This window comes from Delphinapterus leucas, unplaced genomic scaffold (assembly GCF_059928025.1).
Source record: "Delphinapterus leucas isolate spDelLeu-1000000601 "Yukka" unplaced genomic scaffold, BTC_Dleu_Yukka2 spDelLeu_asBTCV2_sq25, whole genome shotgun sequence".
Classification (NCBI taxonomy): Eukaryota; Metazoa; Chordata; class Mammalia; order Artiodactyla; family Monodontidae; genus Delphinapterus; species Delphinapterus leucas.
In genome coordinates this window covers 11,448,919-11,471,764 of record NW_028322234.1, presented here as the reverse complement: position 1 = coordinate 11,471,764, position 22,846 = coordinate 11,448,919, and the positions used below count along the sequence as shown (strand labels likewise).

General features: G+C 56.1%; 3 protein-coding genes across 8 annotated transcripts; 2 read left to right on the top strand and 1 right to left on the bottom strand.

The window, feature by feature from the left end:
* The first annotated feature begins 1,521 nt into the window (after positions 1-1,521).
* PLPPR2 (phospholipid phosphatase related 2) lies at positions 1,522-9,335 on the top strand. Of its 6 annotated transcripts, none has more exons than XM_022557506.2 (9): positions 1,522-1,633; positions 2,444-2,523; positions 3,051-3,239; positions 3,366-3,501; positions 4,324-4,595; positions 5,493-5,669; positions 6,208-6,330; positions 6,650-6,701; positions 6,828-9,335. In XM_022557506.2, the coding sequence occupies exons 2-9, from the start codon at positions 2,458-2,460 to the stop codon at positions 7,169-7,171; spliced, it is 1,359 nt and encodes a 452-aa protein (XP_022413214.1). In that variant the 5' UTR covers positions 1,522-1,633; positions 2,444-2,457; the 3' UTR covers positions 7,172-9,335. The 6 variants fall into 6 exon arrangements, with proteins under 6 accessions (XP_022413214.1, XP_089761568.1, XP_089761570.1 ...); XM_089905442.1 differs by having other exon boundaries at positions 3,126-3,239; positions 6,828-9,334; XM_089905444.1 differs by having other exon boundaries at positions 3,126-3,239; positions 6,208-6,314; positions 6,828-6,968.
* A 4,312-nt stretch (positions 9,336-13,647) lies between these two features.
* Positions 13,648-15,258, top strand: SWSAP1 (SWIM-type zinc finger 7 associated protein 1). The gene is made up of 2 exons (XM_022557249.2): positions 13,648-13,911; positions 14,539-15,258. The coding sequence occupies exons 1-2, from the start codon at positions 13,663-13,665 to the stop codon at positions 15,040-15,042; spliced, it is 753 nt and encodes a 250-aa protein (XP_022412957.2). The 5' UTR covers positions 13,648-13,662; the 3' UTR covers positions 15,043-15,258.
* Positions 15,259-16,044: 786 nt separating this feature from the next.
* On the bottom strand, positions 16,045-21,286 carry EPOR (erythropoietin receptor). Its single transcript, XM_089905448.1, has 7 exons — positions 21,166-21,286; positions 20,175-20,310; positions 19,621-19,799; positions 19,387-19,544; positions 18,754-18,907; positions 18,583-18,670; positions 16,045-17,289 (listed from the first exon to the last, which is right to left on the bottom strand). The coding sequence occupies exons 1-7, from the start codon at positions 21,278-21,280 to the stop codon at positions 16,497-16,499; spliced, it is 1,623 nt and encodes a 540-aa protein (XP_089761574.1). The 5' UTR covers positions 21,281-21,286; the 3' UTR covers positions 16,045-16,496.
* Between the last annotated feature and the right edge of the window lie 1,560 nt (positions 21,287-22,846).

The window sequence follows — 22,846 nt, the reverse complement described above, 5'->3', positions numbered from 1 at the left end:
CCGCCCCTCTCCCCGCCGCGGAGTCTGCGCTGCGCGGCGCGGCGCGGCCCGGCCGGCCGACGGCGTCTCCATCTCTGCGTTCGCTCTCTGGCCGGCCGTCTGTCTGTCAATCCCGCCGCGCCGGGGCCGTCTAGGTGGATCCGGGGCTCAGGCGGCAGGAGTCTAGACCCGGTGAGGGGGAGGGCCTTGGGGAGCCCCCTGTACCCCTTCTCGCCTGCTTCCGACCCTCGGTCTGGTCTGTCTGGCCAGGGTTCGGTTCCTGTGGGTCGGGTCCCCTGCGGGTCCAGCACGGGGAGGGGGAGGGGAGGCTGCGAGCTGAGGCTTGGGGACCGGGCTGGGGGAGGGGAAGATGGGGAGGCGACCCTGGTGAGGCTGACGGTGATTGTGTGGTTGTCGTTATGTGTCAGTGTGTGGCTGTATGAGAGATTGTGTGGCTTCAGGGGTGTCTGTGTGGTGTCTCTGTGACTGTGTCTCCTGTGGCTGTCATTTGCGGCTGTCGCCGTGGTTATCACTCTGATGGTGAGTGTGTGGTGGCTGTGTTGTCGGGGTCGCCTTTGAGTGGCCGTGTGACTGCTGTCACAGTGATTGTGTGGCTGGCTCGGTGTCTGTATGGTTGTGTGCATGTGACTGTCACTGTGTGGCTGCTGTTGTGTGTTCCTTCTGATGGTGGTGGGGGGGCCGTTATTGTGTTCCAGTGTGTGGCTGTGATCATGTGCCTTTCCTGTGTGGCTCTGTGTGCGAGTCTGTGCCATGGTCCATGTCTGTGCCCTCGTGTGGCCATGTGGCTGTGGTTGTGGATGGCACAGGGCGCTCCTAGGACTGTCAGTGTGGATGAGAGACTGTTAATGTGTGTCATCCTGTGCCTTGTAATTGGGGGTGTGACGCTGTGACCAGTTCTGTGACCCCCCCACACACACTGTGTGTGGTGACTCTCTTTTTTTTGATGTGGCTCTTAAGTGTGTTGGCAGCCTCGAGTCTGTCCCTGACGGTGGTGGAGTGAGGGCTGGGTGTGAGGCTGTGAGGTGTGTGAAGGACCTCCTGTTGTGTCCCAGTGACCGTGTGTGGGGGACATTTGTTTGATCTGTGTGGGTGTCTGTGCCAGGCCGTGTGCACACTGTGGTGTGTGTGTGTGTGCAGCTATGTGTGTAGTGGGTGTTGGGCACCTGTCTGAATGAGCGAGCCTGTCTTGTTCACCACAAGGCTGGCACCCAGCACAGGGCCTGGAACCCAGCAGGCCCTTGATCCTTGTTGGTAGGATGAATGAGTGCTGTGCGATGGTGTGTGTGTGTGTGTGTGTGTGTGTGTGGTGTTTGGGATGGAAGCTCTGGCTGACTTGTGTACTCTGGGGGTGCCGGTGTGTGTTTGTGTCTCTAAGAAGGTGAGGGGGCCATGGCCAGGTGGGCATCTTGGGCATCTTGGGCTCTCTGGTGACCCTCACCCCCACATGTCACATTGCAGAGCAAGCCACGTGGATGGGGCACTGGACCCAGAGTGCCTACCCTTACCTGCCTGGGCCTCAGTTTCCAAATCTGTGCAATGGGGGTGACCATCCCTGCCCTGCTGGCCGCCAGGAGTGGCTGTGAGTCTGTGGGCGTGGCAGCGGCCTGCAGGAAGTCATAGGGCCCTTTCACAGGTGAGGTTAGGCTGGGAGAATGGGTCAAGCAGGTGTGACTGCATTGGCCTCTCAGTGCTGGGGACTGAGGTTAGACTGTGGGGAGGGGAGAGCACATTGAGGGGGAGATAGCCCTCTCTTGATACAGGAAAGCAGACGGGCTGGGAGGAGGGGGAAGGAGGGAGAGAGGGAGAGGCAGCTGGGAGAGAAGGAGGGCCTGGCCATCAGCCCGAACCAGTCAGGCACAGCCCATGGGGACAGGAGAGGGAGGCCCCTGAGGGCCATGGGGGAAGTGGTATAGGGGGAGGGGCTTGGTGGGGGTGGGTGACAGGGAACATGGGGTCTCCTGTAAAGCATGTGGGGAAAGAGTATGGGGTCTCCTAAAAACTAGTGGGGGTGAGGACCCTTCTTTCTGGGGGAGGGGTCCACATTAGCTGGAGAAGTCTCTGTTAAAGGCCAAGGGCATGGGTCCCACATGCTAAGGAGGCCAGGCCCTCCTAAAAGGTATGGGGTCAGAATCTCCTGTGTAGGCTGTTGGGGGAGAAGACCACTATACAATCTGTGGGGACCCCAGCAGAGGCTGAGCTGAGCAGGTTGTGTCAGGGGAGGCTGGTGCCTCCAATGGGCAGGGGCAGGGGCAGGGGCAGGGCAAGACCTGCATATGCAGAGGCGTGGCCAGAAGGCTCAGGGGGCGGAGCCAGGGCTCCTTGGCTGTAGTCCGAGGGGCCAGGGATGGGGGCCAGGTTGTGGCCAGAAGACTCCACAAGCAGGTGACCTGAACCTCCCCTTAGGCCCCACCCTGGCAGTGCCACTCCCTCCCCTTCTCCACAGGCCCGGCCTTCACCATGGCGGGAGGGAGACCTCAGCTGAAGAGGAGTTTCTCCATCATTCCCTGCTTTGTCTTTGTGGAGGTGAGGCGCAAGTACCTCCCCTGCCCAGACCCTCAAGGGGGAGGAGGCACTTTCGGAAGTGGCAATCCGGGATTCAACCCAGCTCTGCCCATCATTACTGTGGGACTCTGGGCACCTCACTTACCCTCCCAAGCCTGTTTCCTCATCTGTCAAATGGGCATAATTACAGTCCCTCTCTCCTAGGACTGTTATGAAAGTAAAATGGATTAATTCATGGAAGAGGTTTAGTATGATGCCCTGCCCACAATAAGAGTTACACCTGTGGTAACTCTAGTATTTCTATCAGTAGTATTTTTTCTTTCTCTGTTGGTTTGTTCCTCCACTACCCACTATCTCTCTCTCTCTGAGCTCTGGCCCTGTCCTCTCTCCCTCTTCCCAGTCCCATCTCCTCTCTCCTCTTCATCTCTCTCTCTATCTCTCCCCCTTGTCTCTGTCTGCATCTCTGTGTCTCCATCTCCGTGGCCCAGCTCAGGCCTGACCCTCTCTGTTCTTACTCTGTCTCTCTCCCCACCCTGGCTGGGCGGCAGTCGGTGCTGCTGGGCATCGTGGTCCTGCTTGCTTACCGCCTGGAGTTCACGGACACCTTCCCCGTGCACACCCAGGGCTTCTTCTGCTATGACAGTACCTATGCCAAGCCCTACCCAGGGCCTGAGGCTGCCAGCAGAGCACCCCCGGCCCTCATCTACGCCCTGGTCACCGCTGGGCCCACCCTCACGGTGAGACTGGGGGTAAACTGGCTCAGACTGTGAGAAGGGCCTTCCAGGAGGCAGGAGGGCCAGGTGGAGATGGGTGGAGGGCTGGGCTTGAAGGCCAGGAAGACCACGCCTCGGTCTTGCCCACAGATCCTGCTTGGGGAGCTGGCACGTGCCTTTTTCCCTGCACCACCGTCAGCCATCCCAGTCATTGGGGAGAGAACCATCGTGTCTGGGGCCTGCTGCCGCTTCAGCCCCCCGCTGCGGAGGCTGGTCCGCTTCCTGGGTGAGTGACTCGGTCAGGGGTCAGCCATGCAAAACGGCTATGGGCCAGGCTCAGGTATAATAAGAATTCCAGGGGCGGAAGGCCTAGGATTGCCATGATGGTGACTTCATGGGGAAAGAGGGATGTGGGTCTGAGGTCAGTCATGGTGGAGGTTCTAGAGACATGGGTGGGGCCTAAGCCAACCTTGATGACAACTATAAGAGGAGGGCCCCAAATTGCCCAAGGAGAGTCTCAGGCAGAAAAAGCACAGGACAGACACCAGGGGGCCCTGGGGGCAGGGAGATGAGAACACTGGCTGCACTTTGAATATGGTCCCAGCCATAGTTGGTGGCCTTGGGGTAGGGCAGAGCTCATCCAAAATGGTGGTCCCTGTGGCAGAGGGCTGGAGATCCAGCCCTGGCTGAGTGGTGCTCCAGGAGAAAAGTGCTCAGCTCAGCAATAGCGAGTCCAGGGGCAGGTATAGGAGCCCCAGAAATGCCATCACGGTGGTCCTAGGAGGTCCCTGGCATGGGCCCAATCCTGATGTAGTGCTGTTGAGGGGTCCTAGTCCAGCTATAATGGATTCCAGAGGAGGGCCCACTCCTGGCATATTGGTAATCCCGGAGGGACAGAGGCCAGAGGCCCAGAATGCCATCATGGTGGTCCCAAGGGAAGAGGAACATGGCCCAGCTATTATGGGGTGTGGTGTTAGGGGGAGTCCCAGCTGTGCTTTAATGTCAGTCACAGGAACAAGGAGACAGGGGCCTATGTGAGCCGTAAGAGGGCTCACAGGAGGACGGCTGCTGGGCCCTGGCATGAACCCCCTTTCCTACCCCACCCCAGGGGTCTACTCTTTCGGCCTCTTCACCACGACCATCTTCGCCAACGCAGGGCAGGTGGTGACCGGCAACCCGACGCCGCACTTCCTGTCCGTGTGCCGCCCCAACTATACGGCCCTGGGCTGCCCGCCACCCTCACCGGACCGGCCAGGGCCCAACCGTTTCGTCACTGACCAGGGTGCCTGTGCTGGCAGCCCCAGCCTTGTGGCCGCTGCGCGCCGCGCTTTCCCCTGCAAGGACGCTGCCCTTTGCGCCTACGCCGTCGCCTACACAGCGGTGAGCCCCGAAACAGGGGCACGGCAGTAAGGGGGCGGCCAGCGGGCAGGAGACCGTCTGGGCTGGAGCCTCCAATCCCTCCCCGAGTGAGGCCACGCATCACTGTGACACCATCCCTAGGGCGGAGGCTCCCACTCCTCCCCTTGGACCCTGGCCACGCCCCCTTGGACCCTGGCCACGCCTCCTGACCCACTAATGCCACACCCAAAGGAGGCTATTGGCTCAGCACCCTGAAGCCTGGCCAAGTCTCCGCCATGCTACAGGTCCTGGATATTGGCTGGGTGACTCGGTAATGGGCTTTCAACTCCATCCCCTGGAGCCCTTGCCCTCCAGTTTGTCCTCGCCCTTTATTGGCCTGGCCACGCTCCTGACTCGACTTCACTGGAACTTCCTGACTCTGTCCCCTGTCTTTCCCTGGTCGCACCCTCTGTTGCTTTGACTCCTTTTTCTGCCATTGGGGACTGTGCTTCTAACCCTGTCAGTGGTCCCCAGGGGTTTGGGGACTCCACCTCCTGGAGCTCCTGGACCTGTCACTTGAGCCCTGACTCCACCCTCTGACTTTGTGGCCACACCCTAAGCCAGCAAGCATCCTTCCCCATCCCACCTGGACCTGGGGTCCAGGTCCCCCAGAGACCTGGGCCCCAGACCCTATCCACTGCTCTTTGGTGCTCAGGCCACACACACCCCCATCCCTGCAAAGGCCCACTGGGGGTCCATGACTCCATCCCCTGAACTCCTGTCCCCCGGGCTCTGTTCCCTGGAGCCCCTGGCTGGTGCCTCCAGTCCCATTGCGGCTTCTCAGGATTCTGGCCACACCCCCTATCCCTGAATGTAGTGTCCGCTTGGGTTTGGGAACTGCTGCTGCCATGTGTCCTCTGACCCATCCGGCTCCTGCAGATGTACGTGACGCTCGTGTTCCGCGTGAAGGGCTCCCGCCTGGTCAAACCCTCACTCTGCCTGGCTCTGCTGTGCCCCGCCTTCCTGGTGGGCGTGGTCCGCGTGGCTGAGTACCGCAACCACTGGTCTGACGTGCTGGCCGGCTTCCTGACAGGGGCGGCGATCGCCACCTTTCTGGTGAGCCCCCTTGCCATCCATCCCTGACTCAAGAGACAGGACTGCATGATGGTGAAGGGTGTGGACTCCGTACCTTGGGCAAGTCCCTTAACCTTACCTAGCTTGGACATTCTCATCTGTGAACTGGGATAACGGGACTGGGACCAAGGTAAGGCGAGTGAGGCCCTCGCTTTGAGCACAAAATTTAAGGAGGAGCCAAAACACTCAGTAAACAAGATAAATAATATTGTAGTGAAACATTTTTAAAAATCAAAATTAATGCAAAAACCCATAATGTCCAAAATACCAAAGGTTTAAATAAGGACAGGATCAGATCCTCTTACACAACTTGGCCTTACCTGCCTCCCCGTGTGGAATAAGTAATAATAGTACCTATCTCTTAGTAAAGTGGAAAGAGCAGTGTTTGGCACATAGTAAGCACCATAAAAGTGTTAGCTGTTTTTGAAATCCTGGGCCTCAGTAACCTTATCTGAAAAATGGGGATGGTAATTTACTTTATTGGCCTCAGGCCTCAGCGTGCCCCCTCCCTCTGTCACAGGTCACCTGTGTCGTGCACAACTTCCAGAGCCGGCCACCCTCTGGCCGAAGGCTCTCCCCTTGGGAGGACCTGGGCCAAACTCCCACCATGGACAGCCGCCTCGAAAAGTTAAGTGTGGCCCAGGTAAGGGGGGCCGGGGGCTGCTCCCGGCTGGAGAGGGTGGTGGGTGGAGGAGGACAAAGGAGGCAGGAAGTCAGGCAGGCAGTGGGGGTCTCAGGGCCATGGAGAGGTAGAGGGATCACTCACCTCTGTGGACCTAGGTCCTGGGGGGACCGTCCCACAGGATGCAAGGGCGGCCACCCCCTCCCTCCCAAGGGAACATGGTTAATCCTGAAAACTTGTTGTCTTTTCCATTGGGCTCTCTGCCCGATGAGCCCCTTGTGGCTCTGGCCAGTGGGGCCCAGGGGGCCGCTAGCCCCTTCCCTCTGCCTCTTTGTCTCAGGAACCCGAGGCCTGCAGGCCGCATTCGACACCGGCACGGCTCACCCCATCCAGTGAGTGTCGAGGGAGTGGGAGGATAAACGGGGGGACTTCCAGATGGCGATCACTGCCACAGAGGTCTCACCTGTGCTCTCATGACCCCTCCCAAGCTTTCTAACCCCCTGACTTCTGATCCCTAGAGCCGCAGAACTGCGCCCACCGTGGCCACCTGATCCCCAGCTGCGTGTCCTCCAGGGCTCCAGCCATGTGTTCATCACCCCGTGTGCCCCGCCCTCGATTGAGGTCTGAGCCAACACCCTTGCCTCTGCCCCTGCCCCTACCCGCACCAACCCCCAGCCAGGGCCCCTCGCCCTCCTCCCCTGGGCCTGGGGGCCCGGGCGGGGGTGGTGGCCGTGGCCGGAAGCTGCTGCTGCCCACACCCCTGCTGCGGGACCTGTACACCCTTAGTGGACTCTATCCCTCCCCCTTCCACCGGGACAACTTCAGCCCTTACCTGTTTGCCAGCCGTGACCACCTGCTGTGAGGCCCAACACCCACCCAGAATCTGCCCAGTCCCCATTTCTTCCCTGCCACGCGTGTGTGTGCGTGTGCTGTGTGAGTGCCAAAGCCCTTGTCCCCAAACCAGCCAGGCCCAGACATCAGAGCACGGCTGGAAGGACATCTAGGGGACCCCCTGCCTCTCTTGCCCTCTGGGACATCCAAGTGGGCATAATTGGGAGATGGGTCCTTGCCTCCTAGGATTGCCCTTTTAAGGGCCAAAGCCTGACTCCACTGGCCATTGCCTAGCCAGTGGGAGCCCCCCAGTTCTCAGAATTCTGGCCAAAAGGAGTTTACTCCAGCCAATAGGAGCCTCCCCATCATTTCTTAGAATCCTCAGGCAAGAGGGCAACTCTAGCCAGTGTTCAGCGTCTGAACAATGAATAGGAGTCCTTGGTTCTCAGAATTTCTAGGGTGGGTGGGTATGATTCCAGTCAATGGGGGACCGCCCATGTCTAAGCATGTGCAAAGGAGAGGAGGGAGATGGGGTCATCTTTTGTCATCGGGTCCTCTCTCCTCAGAATCAGAGAGTCCAACTGGAGGGTGGGGGGCAGGCTCCCCCATGGCAGGGTCTTTGGGGTACCCCTTCCTCTCTCAGCCCCTCCCTCATATGCAGTCTCTCACCCAGTCCCTCCTAACTCCCAACTTATGCAGGGCTTGCCCCACTTCAGAGGCTTTGGGGTTCAGGGTGCTGCATCCTTCCTTGCCTGTGCCCAGGTCACCCCAAACTCTTCTGTTATTTATTAGGGCTGTGGGGAAGGAGGTTTTTTTTCTTAGAACCACCCCCCGTTCTTCACACTGCCCCCCATGCCTCAGCCTCGTACAGATGTGCCATCATAGGGGCACAGGTGGAGCAAAGACGGCTCCCCACCCCAGGCAGCCAAAGGCAGTGGGCAGGGGAGACACTGCCCCTTTTTCCTATCCCCTCCTCATCTTTAATAAAGACCTGTTTGTAACAGAAGTTTGGCCACCTGCCTTCCTCCCCCAGGTGGCAGGGTGTGGAGGACTTTAATTTTGGGTCTAGGTGTCAGTGAGGCTGGGTGTGACTATTGTCACAGGGCGATTGTGGAGAGGCAGCATGGGGCTGTGGGGTCCGTGACTTGGCTTTAAATCCTGGCTCAGCATTTCCTGGCTGTGTGGCCTCAGGAAAGTTAATTAACCTCTCTGTGCCCTTGTTTCTTCATGTCAAATTCGAACAGCCCTACAAGCCACATGTAAGGCACACAAACACACGGTGAGGGGCCTCATAATGACTGCCTTCCCCAGGCGGCTGGCCTGTTTCTGACCACGGCCAGGGTGCAGAGGGCACAGGGAATCGGGTGAGGGGACCCTAAGGGTTCTAATAGAAGGGGATGCTGGAGGCTGTAGGAACCTCCAAGCTGAATCCCTGACTACATGGATTTGAGCAGGGGTTCTGATTATGAGGTTCTGCTGAGAACCAATCCCTGAGGACCCAGCAGAGACCAGGGAAGGTAGGAGGGACACGGAGCCACAGACCACCTCCCCCCCCTACACACGCTGTGGCTCATAGGGACTTCAGACAGGCCATTCAGGGTACAGAGTCATCCAGAAACCAGGAAAGGGGAGTCTGCTTTCCTTTCTTTCTCGCTTATTCATCCATCCATCTATTTATTCATTCAGCGAACACTATGGAGCACCCCCCCACACCTGAGTGCCAGGTGCTGTTTAGTTAGGCACAGGGGCTGCAGCAGTGAGCAGAACAGACACAAAATCCTGCCCTCATGGAGCTCACTTCCTAACACCTAAGAGACAATAAACAAGATAAATAAGCTATACACAAAACCACAATTCCAAATTTCAAGAACGTCTGGAAACCAAAATTTGTTTCTCATTTGTGGCAAAACCTGACCTGAACTGACATAGGTTATTATAGCTTTTCTTTATTTAACTTTATGTGACTATTCTTACGTCTTGCTGCAGATAAAGTGTTCGACTTACAATGTTATCCCAAGTCCAACTAGGAGTGTTATTCAGTGCATAGTATTTACACCGTAGTACCTTTCGAAAATCTGAAAAATTCTGAATTCTAAACTGTAGGATCAAGGATTTAGGTCAGGGATTGAGATCGCTGATATGTTAGAATGATAAGTGACAGAGAAAACTCAAGCTAGAGAAGAAAATGGGACAACTCTGGGATGGGGACACAGCTTGCAATTTAAAGAGGGTGGTCAGGGAAGTTCTTTCTGAGGAGTTGGCACTGGAGATGAGGTGTGAAGGAGGGAGGGAAGGGAGCCATGCAAGTATCCACAGTGTGGAGCAAGGGGAGCGTTCCAGGCAGAGGGAACAGCAAGAATGAGGGCCCTGAAGTGGCAACGTGCCAGCTGTGTTCGGGGAACAGTGAGGACACCTGTGCGGTTGGAGCTGAGCAGGCGACAGGGAGACGGAGGGGGAGGAGGTGGTGGGGTGGATTGAGGGCTGCAGGGAATGAGTTGGACGCATGAGAGGGCTGCAGGCAGAGGAGGAACAGAATCATGGAGCCCCCTGCTTCACCGCCCAGAGCTTCTATTTCCAGGGCTTGCACCCCTGAGGCCCGTGGTCCCTCCAGACGCACAGCTGCCTCCATGCGGGCAGGAAAGAAGCAAAACTTCAGCACAATGGACAGCGCCCTACCGCAACCCGGTTGGCGCTGTCCGTGGTCCTGATGTTAAGCGGAGGCCAAGAAAGGGTAAAGGCGGGGCTGCCAGACACAAAGAAGTGTCTGGGACCGCTAGAGAGGTTGGAGACAGCAGCCCTGGCCTTGCACACACCCCCATCCCAGGGGGGTGTTAATTTTAGGTGATAATTTTAGGTAGAAAGTTCAGACTAAGGGACTTCCCTGGTGGTCCAGTGGGTAAGACTCCATGCTCCCAATGTAGGGAGGTCGGGTTCGATCCCTGGTCGGGGAATTAGATCCTGCATGCATGCCGCAACTAAGAAGTCCACATGCCACAACTGAAGATCCCACATGCCACAACGAAGATCCCGCGTGCTGCAACTAAGACCCAGTACAGCCAAAATAAATAAATAAATAAAAATTTTTTTAAAAAAGAAAGAAAATCCAGACTAAGATCTGCTTGCTTATTCAAAAGCCTTCTTGAGGGCTTCCCCGGTGGTCCAGTGGTTAAGACTCCGTGCTTCCACTGCAGGGGGCGCGGGTTCAAGCCCTGGTCCGGGAAGATCCCACATGCCGCAGAGCAACTAAGCCCGTGTGCCACAACTACTGAGCCTGCGCTCTAGAGCCCGCGAGCCACAACTACTGAGCCCGTGTGCCACAACTACTGAAGCCCGCGCACCTAGAGCCCATGCTCTGCAACAAGAGAAGCCACCACAATGAGAAGGCTGCGAAATGCAACGAAGAGTAGTCCCCGCTCGCCGCAACTAGAGAAAGCCCTTGTGCAGCAACGAAGACCCAATGCAGCCAAAAACAAATAAATAAAATAAATTTATTTTAAAAAATCCTCTAATTAAAAAAAAAAAAAAGCCTTCTCAACATGCCCCAGTAAGTCTCACAGCCTCTCAAGCTCAACTCGATCAAAACTGAGCTCCGGGCTTCCCTGGTGGCTCACTGGTTAAGAATCCACCTGCCAGTGCAGGGGACATGTGTTCAAGCCCTGGTCCAGGAAGATTCCACATGCCGCGGAGCAACTAAGCCCGTTCACCACAACTACGGAGCCTGTACTCTAGAGCCCACGCACTGCAACTACTGACCCCACGTGCCTAGAGCCCATGCTCTGCTACGAGAAGCCACTGCAGTGAGAACCCTACTCACTGCAACAAAGAGTGGCCGCTGCTCGCCTAAGCTAGAGAAAGCCCGCGCACAGCAAAGAAGATCCAATGCAGCCAAAAATAAATAAATAAATTTATTTAAAAAACTGAGCTCTGACTTATAATGTAAGTTAGACCATGACCCTCTTGTGCTCAAACCCTCTGTTGGCTCTTCATGGCACTCTATGTAAAAACCAAAGTTCTCCCAGTGCCCCCAGGCCTTTGCACTTGAAGGTGCCTCCACCTGGAATGCTCTTCCCCTACATAGCTACACAGTTCCCTCTCTCAACTCCTTCAAGCCTTTCCTCAAGTATTACCTTCTCAGGGAGGCCTGCCCCTACCACCCTATTCAAAATTGCAAAAACCAAACAAACAATTGGCCCTTCCCTTCCCTGTGCAAACTTTTTTTTCTTTTTTTGCACACACTTATCATTTTCCCATAGACTATTTAAACTCTTCATTATCTCCTCCCTCGCTAGGATGTCAGTTCCACCAGGACAGAGATTTTGTTGTCTGTTCACCGCTGAACACCTGTGCCTCCTAGGTCAGGGCCGGGCACAAAGTAGGTGCTCAATAAGTGTTCGCCAAACGAATGAACTAATCACTTGAGGATGCTGATAAACCAGGGAGGAACACAGACTGACCCTGAGCTCTCCACCTCCCTGTTACCTCACCCTGCGGTCCTGCCTCCTCCAGGGAGCCCCTCTAAGGTAAGAGTCCTTCTGTCAGGACATGAAGATGGGATCCTAAGAAGGGAGGGAAAGAAGTACCGTGTGCATGAGAGATACACCTAATGTCTGCATCTCTGACTATATACTCACTCAGCTACATTTAGGAGCACCTACTCTGCGCCAGGTACTGTTCTAGGAGCTGGGGACCCAGTAGTGAAAGAAAGAGGGACCCTACCCTGGTGGAGCTGACATACTCGTGGGGAGAGAGGCAATAAAATAAATACATAAGGTTGGAAGTGATTTGAAGAGAAATACAGATGAATAAGCAATTAAAGAGTGAAGGGTGTGTGACTTTACACAAGTGGTCAGGGAAAGCCTAAGTAGGTGATATTTGAGCAGAGATCTGAATGGAATGAAAACAACTAGGGATAGATATCTGGGAGCTGAGTGCTCTAGGCAATGGAACAGCAAGTGCAAAGGACTTGAAATGGGGCTGTGTTGGGCATACTCCCATGTATATAACTGTGTGGAACTGTGTGATTCGGGTGTCACTACTGGGTGCTTGTGTATTTAGAGTGTTGCAAAGTAAGGTGAACCATGGGGCTGAGGTTGTGCATTTGACAGGGGAATGTAACAGCATGCCTCGTGTGTGTGTGTGTGTGTGTGGTGACAATGGTATGGTTATATCAGAGTGTGTTTTTGTATGCGTGCAAGGGAAAGGGTGTGGGGGCATGAATGTGGGAAAGAGTGTGTATGGGATGCGTTGTGTCAGGATAGGACATGGCTGTGAGCATGAGAATCATGGGGATTCTGGAAGTGAATATATATGCAGAGATGCCGTGTGTGTGTGTGTGTGTGTGTGTGTGTGTGTGTGTGTGTGTGTGTGTCTATGTATTTGTAGAGGGATGTGGGGGTACCCGGCTTTGTGAGTGGGTGTATTGGGGGATGTTGTGGAGCTGTGTTCTGGCCCCAGAGGGAGAGAGAAAGCCCTGGAAATCTCAGTTCGGCCCTGCCCCTGGGTCTCCTGGCAACAGCACCACTTTGAAGTTACCAGGAGACAGAGTTGCCAGGGCAACAAGGGCGTGAGTGGCAGCTCTGGGGAGAAGTCTGGGTGAAGAGACCCAACCAGTGATCACTTGATTATTCACCTTGTTCCTCCTTCTCTCCCACTTTCTCATCAGTTCTACCTTCCTTTCTTCATTCATTCCTTTAACGAACCTGTATTGAGAATCTGCAATGCCCTAGGCACTGACTGGGCACTGGAGATACCGAAGTGAACGTGACAAACAAGGTCGTGCTGTGGCTCTCCCTCAGTCTCCCAGCCCCTTCATCTTTGCCTCTTCTCTCCTGGCCCTTTTTTTAATTCTATGGTCCTGCCTCCCATTGTACCCCAAGCAGGACTCCAGAAGCCCCCAGGCCAACGAGGAGGCCAGCTGAGACTCTTCTTCTTAGAGACCCTCAAAGACAGCTGCTTTGCTGTCTGACGGATGTTTTGCACACGAATGTCCTCAAGCCTGCAGCCCCCGCCCCCATTTGTGCAAGTACTCAGGTACAGAGAGAGACACAAGCACATAGCTCCTCCATCTCTCCCCTTCTTCATTGTCACTGGGTAACATCAGCAGAAACACACACATACGCATCACAATATTCCTCTGAGATACCATGTGCTCCATTTTACAGGTGAGCAAACTGAGGCTAGGAGACTTTAAGTAATGTGTCAGTGATTAGGGCCTACTCCCTCCAACTCTCAACCCTTGTATTGTCTGATTAGCTTATTAGCTCAGAATAATAGTATTCATGCTGCTTCCGCCAGCGGACTCACCCAGGGAAGGGCCTTATCTCCCTCAAAGGCCTCCATTCCTTCCTCAGACTAGGTTATTTGCCCCTTCACCGGGGGAGGAGCTAGGAAACGTCGATCTAGCTTTGATGAACAGATCACTGGACCAATGGAGAAGCTAAGTGCACTGTAACCAATGCGACCCCGTCCTGGGCGGGATCAAGGACAGGAACGGGCCGCCGATTGGACAGAGGTACGCTGCGAATGGCGGAGACGCTGAGGCGGGTGCTGAACTCGGGCGGCGCGGCTGGCTCCGGGGAGGAGAACACGGCTGAGGCCGAACCGCCTTTGCTGCTGCTCGGCGGTCACGGCTCTGGAAAGACAGCGCTGCTATTCGCGGCGGCCCTGGAGGCGGCAGGGGAAGGCCGAGGCCCTGTCCTCTTCCTGACGCGGAGGCCTCTGCAAAGCCTGCCTCGCCGGATTGGAGCTGCGCTCGAACCCTTGCGGTTACAGGTGGGGCGGAGCGGGACCAGAGGCGGACCAGCCAGTAGCGAGGCGGATGGACGATTGAGTGACAGGCAGAGACAGACCAATGGCGGAGACGAAGGGAGGGCAAGCCGGAGCAGGCATTATGGGACGGAGTCTGGAACGAGTTGGGGGTGGGACTACGCGAAGCTTTGTTAAGATTGAGTGAGAAACCATCCAATGAGGGGGCGGAATTAGCAAAGGTGCCGCCCAAGGACTGGAGTCAGGGGCGAGTAGGGGGCGGGGCTAAACATGGGTCGGGTCTGGACAAGAGTTTCTGGGCCGCTGGAGTCAATGCTGGGGTCGGACGTTATGGGCAGGTTTTCCGTGGAAAGATTGCCCTAGAGATTTGACAAAACGATATACCTTATTCTTAACTAATACCGGGAAGTGATGAGTGCAGAATTAGAAAAACAAAAAATAAAACGGGGTGGGGGGCGGGCGTGGCGAACAGAAGAATATTCGACCACTCTGAGCTAGCTGCTTCACTCTGGAACCAGCGGTCTGGGGAGTGAGAACCCCGTCCAGGAAAGTATGCAAGGAAGCAGGGCTGCTATAGCTGAGAGCCTGGCTTCCTGTGATGAATCTGGCCGTTTCCTTTTTTCCTCTCTGTAGAAGATCCGCTTCCAGTACCCACCCTCAACCCGTGAGCTCCTCCAGCTCCTGTGCTCTGCCCATGAGACGCGGGGGCCAGCCCCTTCCCTCCTGCTGCTCGATGGCCTGGAGGAGTACCTAACGGAAGACCCCGGGTCCCAGGAAGCCGCCTACCTGGCCGCCCTGCTTCTGGATACAGCTGCCCACTTCAGCCACCGGGTTGGGTCTGGCCGGGGCTGTGGGCTCATTGTGGCCCTCCAGACCCAGGAGGAGGGAGACAGTGCGACTGCCCTGCAGTTGGCACTGCTTCAGAGGTATTTCCCTGCCCAGTGCTGGCTGCAGCCCGATGCACCAGGCCCAGGACAGCACTGCCTCCGAGCCTGCCTGGAGCCAGGTGGGCTGGGTGCCAGGGCAGAGTGGCGGGTGACTTTCCGACAAGATGGAGAGATGACAGTCACCCCGTGGCCCACGCAGGCTGGTGACACCAGCTTGCACAAGAGTTCAAGCTCTGGAGGCCAACCTTGAGGTTTGGAGTGTGACAACCTCTCTATGCTTCAGTTTCCATGGCTGGAATACCTACCTCAGGGACAGATGCAAATTCAGAGACCTAAAGATTATAAAGTGCTTTTTCTCTCATAAATATAGCATTATCCTGTACATATTGTCAACATATTGTTTAACTTTGCTGTTTTGAACTTTGTAAAGAGTTTCATGATAAATGTAATCTGAGACTTCCTTCTTCTCCCGCTCAACATTGTTACTAATATTCGGCCGTGGGACTTCCCTGGCGGTCCAGTGGTTAAAACTCCATGCTTCCAGTGCATGGGACACGGGTTTGATCCCTGGTCTGGGAACTAAGATCCCACATGCCGTGCAGCGCAGCCAAAATACAGAAAACATTCAGCCACATTTTTTCATTCATTCCTTTTTCCATACTTTGTATAATTCCTTGGGTGACTATACCCCAATTTACTCATCAGATTGACTTATTTACTGCTATTAACACTCTTGTACACATATCCTGGTTCATGTGTGTGAGGGTTTTTAGGGTACATACATAGAAGTGGCATTGCTGGAGTAGAAGGTATGCATACGTTCAGCTTTCCTAGGTTATGTCAAACTATTTAAAAGTGGTTAAACCAGAACTCCCATTGAGCCACTTGATGACATTTGGTGTCATCAGAGTGCTGTCTTAGGACAGGGCCTGATTCAGAATAAAGCCCTAGGAATGAATGTCATTGGTATTATTATTAGTGGCAGAGACTAGCTAGCAGCTCATTAAACAGCTTTTCTCTCTTGGGTGCACAGCTAAACTACATTTCCCAGCTGTCCATGGTTCTCGCTAGGGTCACATGACCATTTCTGACCAGTAGAATTTGTAAAGAAGAGATGGCGCCCACCTCTAGGCTAGGTCCCCAAAGGCCACAGAATCTTCTGCTGTCTCTCTCGTGTTGGCTGGCAGGATGCAGAGGATCCATCTAAAGACCCCAGGGTAGCCCCGGGGGATATTAAAGTTACAGTCTGGGCTTCTGACCCATCCCAGGGATAGCTGCCCACCTGTTTGAATTGAGAAATGAGAGAAAATATTTAATGTGTTCAGCCACTCAGTTTCAGGGCAGCTTTGTTAGGGCAGCTAGCATAACATACTAACTAATTCATTTTATTATTATTATTCAGATTGCCAGGTCAGAATTTCAGACTGAACTCAAGGCCTTTTACTGCTTCTCCTATGGCCTGGGCCCAGGGAAAAGATGGGGCTTACAGGTATTTATAGAAGCCGTGACAGAAAACATATATATTTATATATCTACACAAAAGACTGTACATTTAAAAATACTGCAAGGTTGTGACTTTCTGACCAGGATGAATTGAGCAGAAAGCCAAGGTCAGCAGGCCTCACTGACCCTGCCGGATAAATCTTGGGCCTGGAGTAGCACTTGAGGTCATTCTGGGTCCCTGTGCATCTGAGGGCTGGAGTCCTAGGAGCAGGCCACGTAGCTCGGGGGTGAAGGCTCGGGGGCTGGGATGAGGCTGTTCTCATAAGGGTTGGAGTAGGGGCCATCGGATGAGCCCCTCTGGGCTTCCTGGGAACCCCCAGAGCTGTAGTCAGTTGAGATGCCAGAGTCAGACACCACGAGGTACAGGTACTTTAGGTGGGGTGGGGTAGGGGGCAACTCAGGGGGAAGTGCCCTCGGGCGCAAGAGCTGGGAGCTGGGATCCAGGATGGTGTACTCAAAGCTGGCAGCCAAGGCCCCCTCTGGCACAGGCTTCAGGGCCAAAGCGGGTGAGCAGGAGAATGCTTCTGAGGCTTCATCCATGGCTGCTATGTCCAAATCGCCACCAGGCTGTGGGAGGTCCTCGCTGGGTGGGCTCCGGGGCAGCAAGCACTTGTCCAGCACCAGGTAGCTGTCTTGGGCATGCTCGCTGCCCACCGGCTCCAACAGGGGCCCCTCATCATCTACCCCTGGCTCCACTGCCTGTGTCACCCCCCAGCAGTGCTCAGAGAGGACCTCCAGGGGGGCAGGTGGGTCCTCTGTGAAGGGGGTGCAGGGGCTCCACCACAGACAGCCATCAGTTTGGTACAGCCACAGCTGGGGAAACAGCAGCAGCCTGCTCAGAGACCGGGAATTCGGCCACAGGAGCAGGGAAACCCCAGGCCCTGAGGGGACAACCAGGCCACCTACCTGGAAGTTACCCTTGTGGGTGGTGAAGAGGCCCTCAAACTCGCTCTCGGGGCTTGGGATGCCAGGCCATATCTTCTGCTTCAGAGTCCTAGTGAAGCCAAAAGAAACGAATACCTGGTCATGTGTCACTGAACATTCACCAGCACCCCCTCAGCACCAGTCACAGGGCAAAGATACTCCTAGCCCCTTGTGATCATGATGAAGGCATAGGAGTGTGTGGGGCTGAGGAACAGGGGCTCGGCCAAAGCATCTGCCAGGCTCTACAGAAGGGCAACTGGAACAAAGTTTTGAAGGATGCATAGGAGTTCAACATGCTCCGTCTAAAACCCACCCAGTCTTGTCTGAAGGTCCATTGTTACTTCCCTCCTCACTCCTTTCCATAGTTCCTCAATGCATTCAGAATAAAGTCCCGATTCCTCCCCACAGCCCTGCAGAAGACCCTGCATGGTCTGACCTCTGTCACCTCCTTCATCTCATCATCCACCACTTACCCCCTTACACACTCTTCTCTAACCATACAGCTCTTCTTGCAGCTGCTTCAATGTTCCAAGCTTATTCCCACCACAGGGCCTTTGCACTTGCTGGTTTTTCTCCCTGCTTTTCATGTGGCTGCCTCCTACCAGACTTCAGGTTTCTGCTCTGATGTCACCTCCCAGAGGCCTTCCCTGACTATCCTGTCATGGCCCCATCCCCATTAATTTCTGTGATATCACTCATCACAATTTATAATCAAATATATGTTGATTCCCTTATTTGTTGTGTGACTCAGCTATGAGATCCACAAGGTCAGTGATATGTCTGGCTTGTTCTACACTTTCTCCCCAGTGCCTAGCACACAGTTGGCATTCAGTATGTATTTTCCAACCAAGTAAATGAACAGGGCCTTGAAAGACAACGAGGAGATTGCTTGGCAGACATGGCAAGAAGGACATTCCTGGCAGAAGGAACAGTATGTGCCAAGCCTTGGGGGTGTGAAAACACATGGTTTGTATTTGGAATTACAAAAACCTCAGGATGGCTGGTCATATCGTAAAGCATCTAAGGAGCTTGACAACAGGGGTGGGAGGCACTTGGGGTTAAATCGTTTCAGTAAGCCCTTCTGGTTGATTTTACAGAAGTTGATGAAATGGGGAAAAAGTACAAAGGAATCCAACAAGGGGCAGCCACTGAGGTAGGAGGAAAACCAGGTGAAAGTATGCCCAAGAGCAGAGAATTTTAAGTAAGAGTCTGCGTCTGACCTGGCTTGCATCCCAGTCCTGCCACTGACTCCTCATGTGTGACCCTAGGCAAGTGCCTGCCCCTCTTTGAGCCTAGGTTCCCACAGGGAAAGGAGAACGTTGGTGGGGAGGAATCTGAGTCAGGTGCCGAGTGGGGCGCTCACCGGCGGTGGGAGAGCAGGGTTAGCACGGCCAGCAGCAGCAGAATGAGCACGAGGACGAGGGAGAGCGTCAGGATGAGGGGGTCCAAGTCTGGGGAGCAGGGAGGAGGTCAGGGCGGTGAGCTTGCCCCATGCTCCGCCCAGCCCCTTCTACACCCCTGCCTGGGGCCTCACCACTAGCCGTCAGCAGCGACACAGGCTCGGACCAGGCGCTCCAGAAGCCACCGAAGCTCGGCTCGGCCATACGCGCGCGTACCTTGAAGGTGTAGCGCGTTCCGCCTCGCAGGTTGCTCAGCACGCACTCAGTGCGGCCGTCGAGGATCTCCACCTGGAGGCGGGGCCCAGGTGAGAGGTATCGCCAATAGGGGCGGGGCGGGCAAAGGAGGGTATGTGAGGGTGGGCCCTGAGGGACCGAGCCAATCAGAGAAAGGAAGAACCGAGCCCAAGCATGGGGAGGCGGGCAATGAAAGCAGGAGGCGGGGCCCAGGAAGGGTCGGGGCCAATCAAAATGGGGCCCCAGGTAGAAGAGGGCGGGCTCGGGCTATTTAACTGCGGGGCCAGAGCACAGAGGGGATGGGCCCTGAAGAAGTCTAGGGTTTGGGACAAGGGTTTAGTGGGATTGAGTCCAGGTGGGCTGGGGAAAGGGGACATTGGGAAAGGGGACAAGTCGGTGGACGTGGAGCTGTCTTGGGCGGGAGGTGGAGGGGCGAGGCCATGGGGGCGGGGCCGTGGTGACCGTCTGGGTGGGACCTAGAGGGCCTGTCGACTCTGGAGCCCTTGGGGCTAGGCCGTAGGAGCGAGCCTCACCCTCTGCGCGCCACCAGCGGCGTTCTCTGCCGAGATGTTCATCTCATAGCGAATGAGGCTTGCCATGGGTGCCCCAGGCGGTGGGAGCCAGCGCAGTACCACATGGCCGCCCTCGTCTGCCCGCCGCGCCAGCAGCCCAGCGGGAGGGTCTAGGAGCACTGTGGAGAGGGATTGCTCAGGTGGGCGGAGACTGGGACTCCCTCCCGAACACTCTCCCGTTCCCAGCGCTCTTACCCACTTCGTTGATGTGGATGATACGGCGGTAGCGTGAAGAGCCCGAGGAGGCCGCAGTGACGCGCAGCTCTAGGGGCACGAAGCTCGACGTGTCGGCTGTAGGCAGCGAGCACCAGAAACGCACCAAGCCGCGGGTGGTGGGCGCCTGATGCAGGCGGCACGGCTTCCACGGCTCACCCCTGTTCGCCCAGGAACCAGCGAGGGTAGGGAGCAAGTTGGGAGGCATTGCCGGGACCGAGGGTGTGTTCTGGACACTACCACCAGGGGGCGTCCCAGCCCCGACGTACGCGACGCCTTAGTCCTGCTTTGGAGCGGTGTTGTCCCAGCCCTGAAGTTTGGGGTCGCACTCCAGCAGTGATCACGGGAGTGTTCCAGCCCCGACCACTAGGCAGCGTGTCGGCCCTGACCCCGTGGGCTTCCCAGTAGTAACTACCAGCGGAGGTGCCATCAGGCCCCTGGCACCAGAAGTCCCAAGGTGCGAGCTCCGGGGAGCGCTGCTCGGCCCGCCCGCCCCCTCCACCTGTGGGGCGCTCCACTTGCCCCGTCGGACTCACTCGAGCTGGTAGGAGAAGCTGTAGTTGTCCGGGCCGACCCCGGCACTTGCCGCTTCCTCCCAGAAACACACCAAATCCTCCAACCTCTCGGTGAAGCACAGAAACTCTTCAGGCTCACGGGCTGTCAGCAGGGCCGCTGGGGATGGGGGCCAGGGGAGGGGGTCAGGAGACCCGAGCCCCGTCCTCGGGCCACAGCATCCTTCCCTCCCTCCTGCCGCCTGTGCGGACCGATAAGAAAAATGCCCCGCCCCTCTGTCTACCCCAGCGGGGCCCTTCGAGGGGTCTGCAGAAGTGCTGCCCCCCGAACTCCCATGCGTAGGTTCAATGTCTTATTGTCTCCCCACACACGCCCGCCCACCCCGCGACCGGCTGAGCTGAGCGCAGCATTCAAGGCCTCCGCCTCCCGCTGCCGGCCCCGCCCCAGCCCAGGACGTGCGTGAGGGTGAGTGTGTGTGTGCAGGAGGCGGGGTCCCCTATCAGCCCCGGCAGGCTCCCGGCTGCCCGATAGCGCCAACCGTGCCCCCCGCCCCCGCTCCCTCAACCCCGCGGACCCAGGGATATGGCGCCCGCATGCAAACAGTGTTTACAGACGCCTGCGGCCCGGCCCCTCTGACTCGGACCCTGGTTTTAGCCTCCCTCCCCCACTGGAGGGTCGGCTAGGTCCCCTCCCCTTGGGGACTCTAGACTACAGGGCCTAGAACCAGCACCACCCCTGCCCCATTTAGTGTTTAGCATGTGTCAGACTCCTTGAGAAGATAAAACAGGACTCTTACGCCCCTCTCTACCTTCTCCCGCAGACGCAGTCTGGGGATACAGACCCGCAGTATGCCATATCAGGTCCCAGTCTAGGGTTCAGACACCAGCTGGGGCTCCAGGACACAGACTCGGGCTCAGAACCTGGCATAGCCCCCAGGACCCAGGCTGGAAGTTCAGGCCCCAGCATTGCCCTCCAGGACCTAGTGCGGGGGTCCACACTCAGCTCCACCCTTACCTTTCCTTTCAAACTTGGGATCCGGTGGGTTGGGTGGGGGAGCCCAGGTTGCCCCAGCGAGTAGGAGACAGAGGAAGCCAACTCCAGGCCAGAGGGGTGCCCCGAGATGATACATGATGCAGCCCCTGCCACGGGAGGCCCAGGGCTCCTGCCCCCCCCTTCCTCCGCCCCAGGCACAGTCCACAGCTGGGTCAGCAGCTGCCTCCGCCGGACACAGCTGACCAGGCCTTCCCGGCCAGGCGCCTCCAAGTGGCAGCTCCCCCGAGGGGGCGGGACCAGCAGGCAGCCTGGGCTGAGATAAGAGGGAGGCAGCCGCCCTGCCAGGCCGGGCTAGAGAGGGCAGAGGCCCTCCAGGGTCTGGGGGCCCCTTGGGGGATGGGTTGGGGGGGTGGCGGGAGCAGCTCTGGTTTCTGCGTAGGACCCACTTTCTTGCTGTGTGACCCTGAACAGGTGACTTACCTTATCTGAGCTTCAGCCTTTTCATCTGTAAAATCCGACTTGGCACATAGCAAACATTCCAAAAATGTAAGCTACTGATATTATCGTGCTAATCAACATCTCTTCCCAGTCTGGGTAGGAAAATAATAATCGTAATAGTGAGTAGCGGTTGAGTGTTTGCACAGCGTTGGGCAGTGCTGCCGGACAGTATGTGCGAAAGAGCCTGCATTTGTAAAATTACATATATTCTGTAGTGTGAGGTTTCATGTGTGATTTTTTTGCTTTTTTTCTCTGCTTACATTTAAATACTATTGGGATTTTATTTTACAAGGAGTGTGCAGTTCTTTTAATAATCTGGAAAGTATAGAACAAACTATAAAAGCTTTTCACCTGGGCTGAGCTTAAACTGGGGTAAACACCCTCCCCACAGAGGTACATGCCTGGGGAAGGTGGAGGGGGTGGTGCTGATACCTACCTCATTGTGGCAGCCTGCCCCAGATTAGCCAGAGAGCTCCCTGGTTGTGCAGTGGTTAAGAATCCGCCTGCCAGTGCAGGAAACACAGGTTCGAGCCCTGGTCTGGGAAGATCCCATATGCCGCGGAGCAACTAAGCCCGTGCACCACAACTACTGAACCTGCGCTCTAAAGCCCGCGACCACAGCTACTGAGCCCGTGTGCCACAACTACTGAAGCTCACGCGCCTAGAGCCCGTGCTCCACAACAAGAGAAGCCACCGCAATGAGAAGCCTGCCCACTGGAACAAAGAGTAGCCCCCGCTTGCCTTAACTAGAGAAAGTCCGCGCCCAGCAACGAAGACCCATAAATAAATAAATTTATTAATTAAAAAAAGAGAGGGCTTCCCTGGTGGCGCAGTGGTTGAGAGTCCGCCTGCCGATGCAGGGGACACGGGTTCGTGCCCCGGTCCGGGAAGATCCCACATGCCGCGGAGCGGCTGGGCCCGTGAGCCATGGCCGCTGAGCCTGCGCGTCCGGAGCCTGTGCTCCGCAACGGGAGAGACCACAACAGTGAGAGGCCCGCGTACCGCAAAAAAAAAAAAAAAAAAAAAAAAAAGAGAGAGAGAGAGAGAGAGAGCTCCATTCCCTGGAGCACAGTGATTGGTTCAGGGAGGGCATGTGACCGAAAGGGATCCAGTGAGCTTCCATCATGGGACTTTTCCTGGAGTTACTGGGAAATGGGGTGCCGCTTTCTGTTGGATGATGAGGTGAGCAGATGACTAGCCAGAG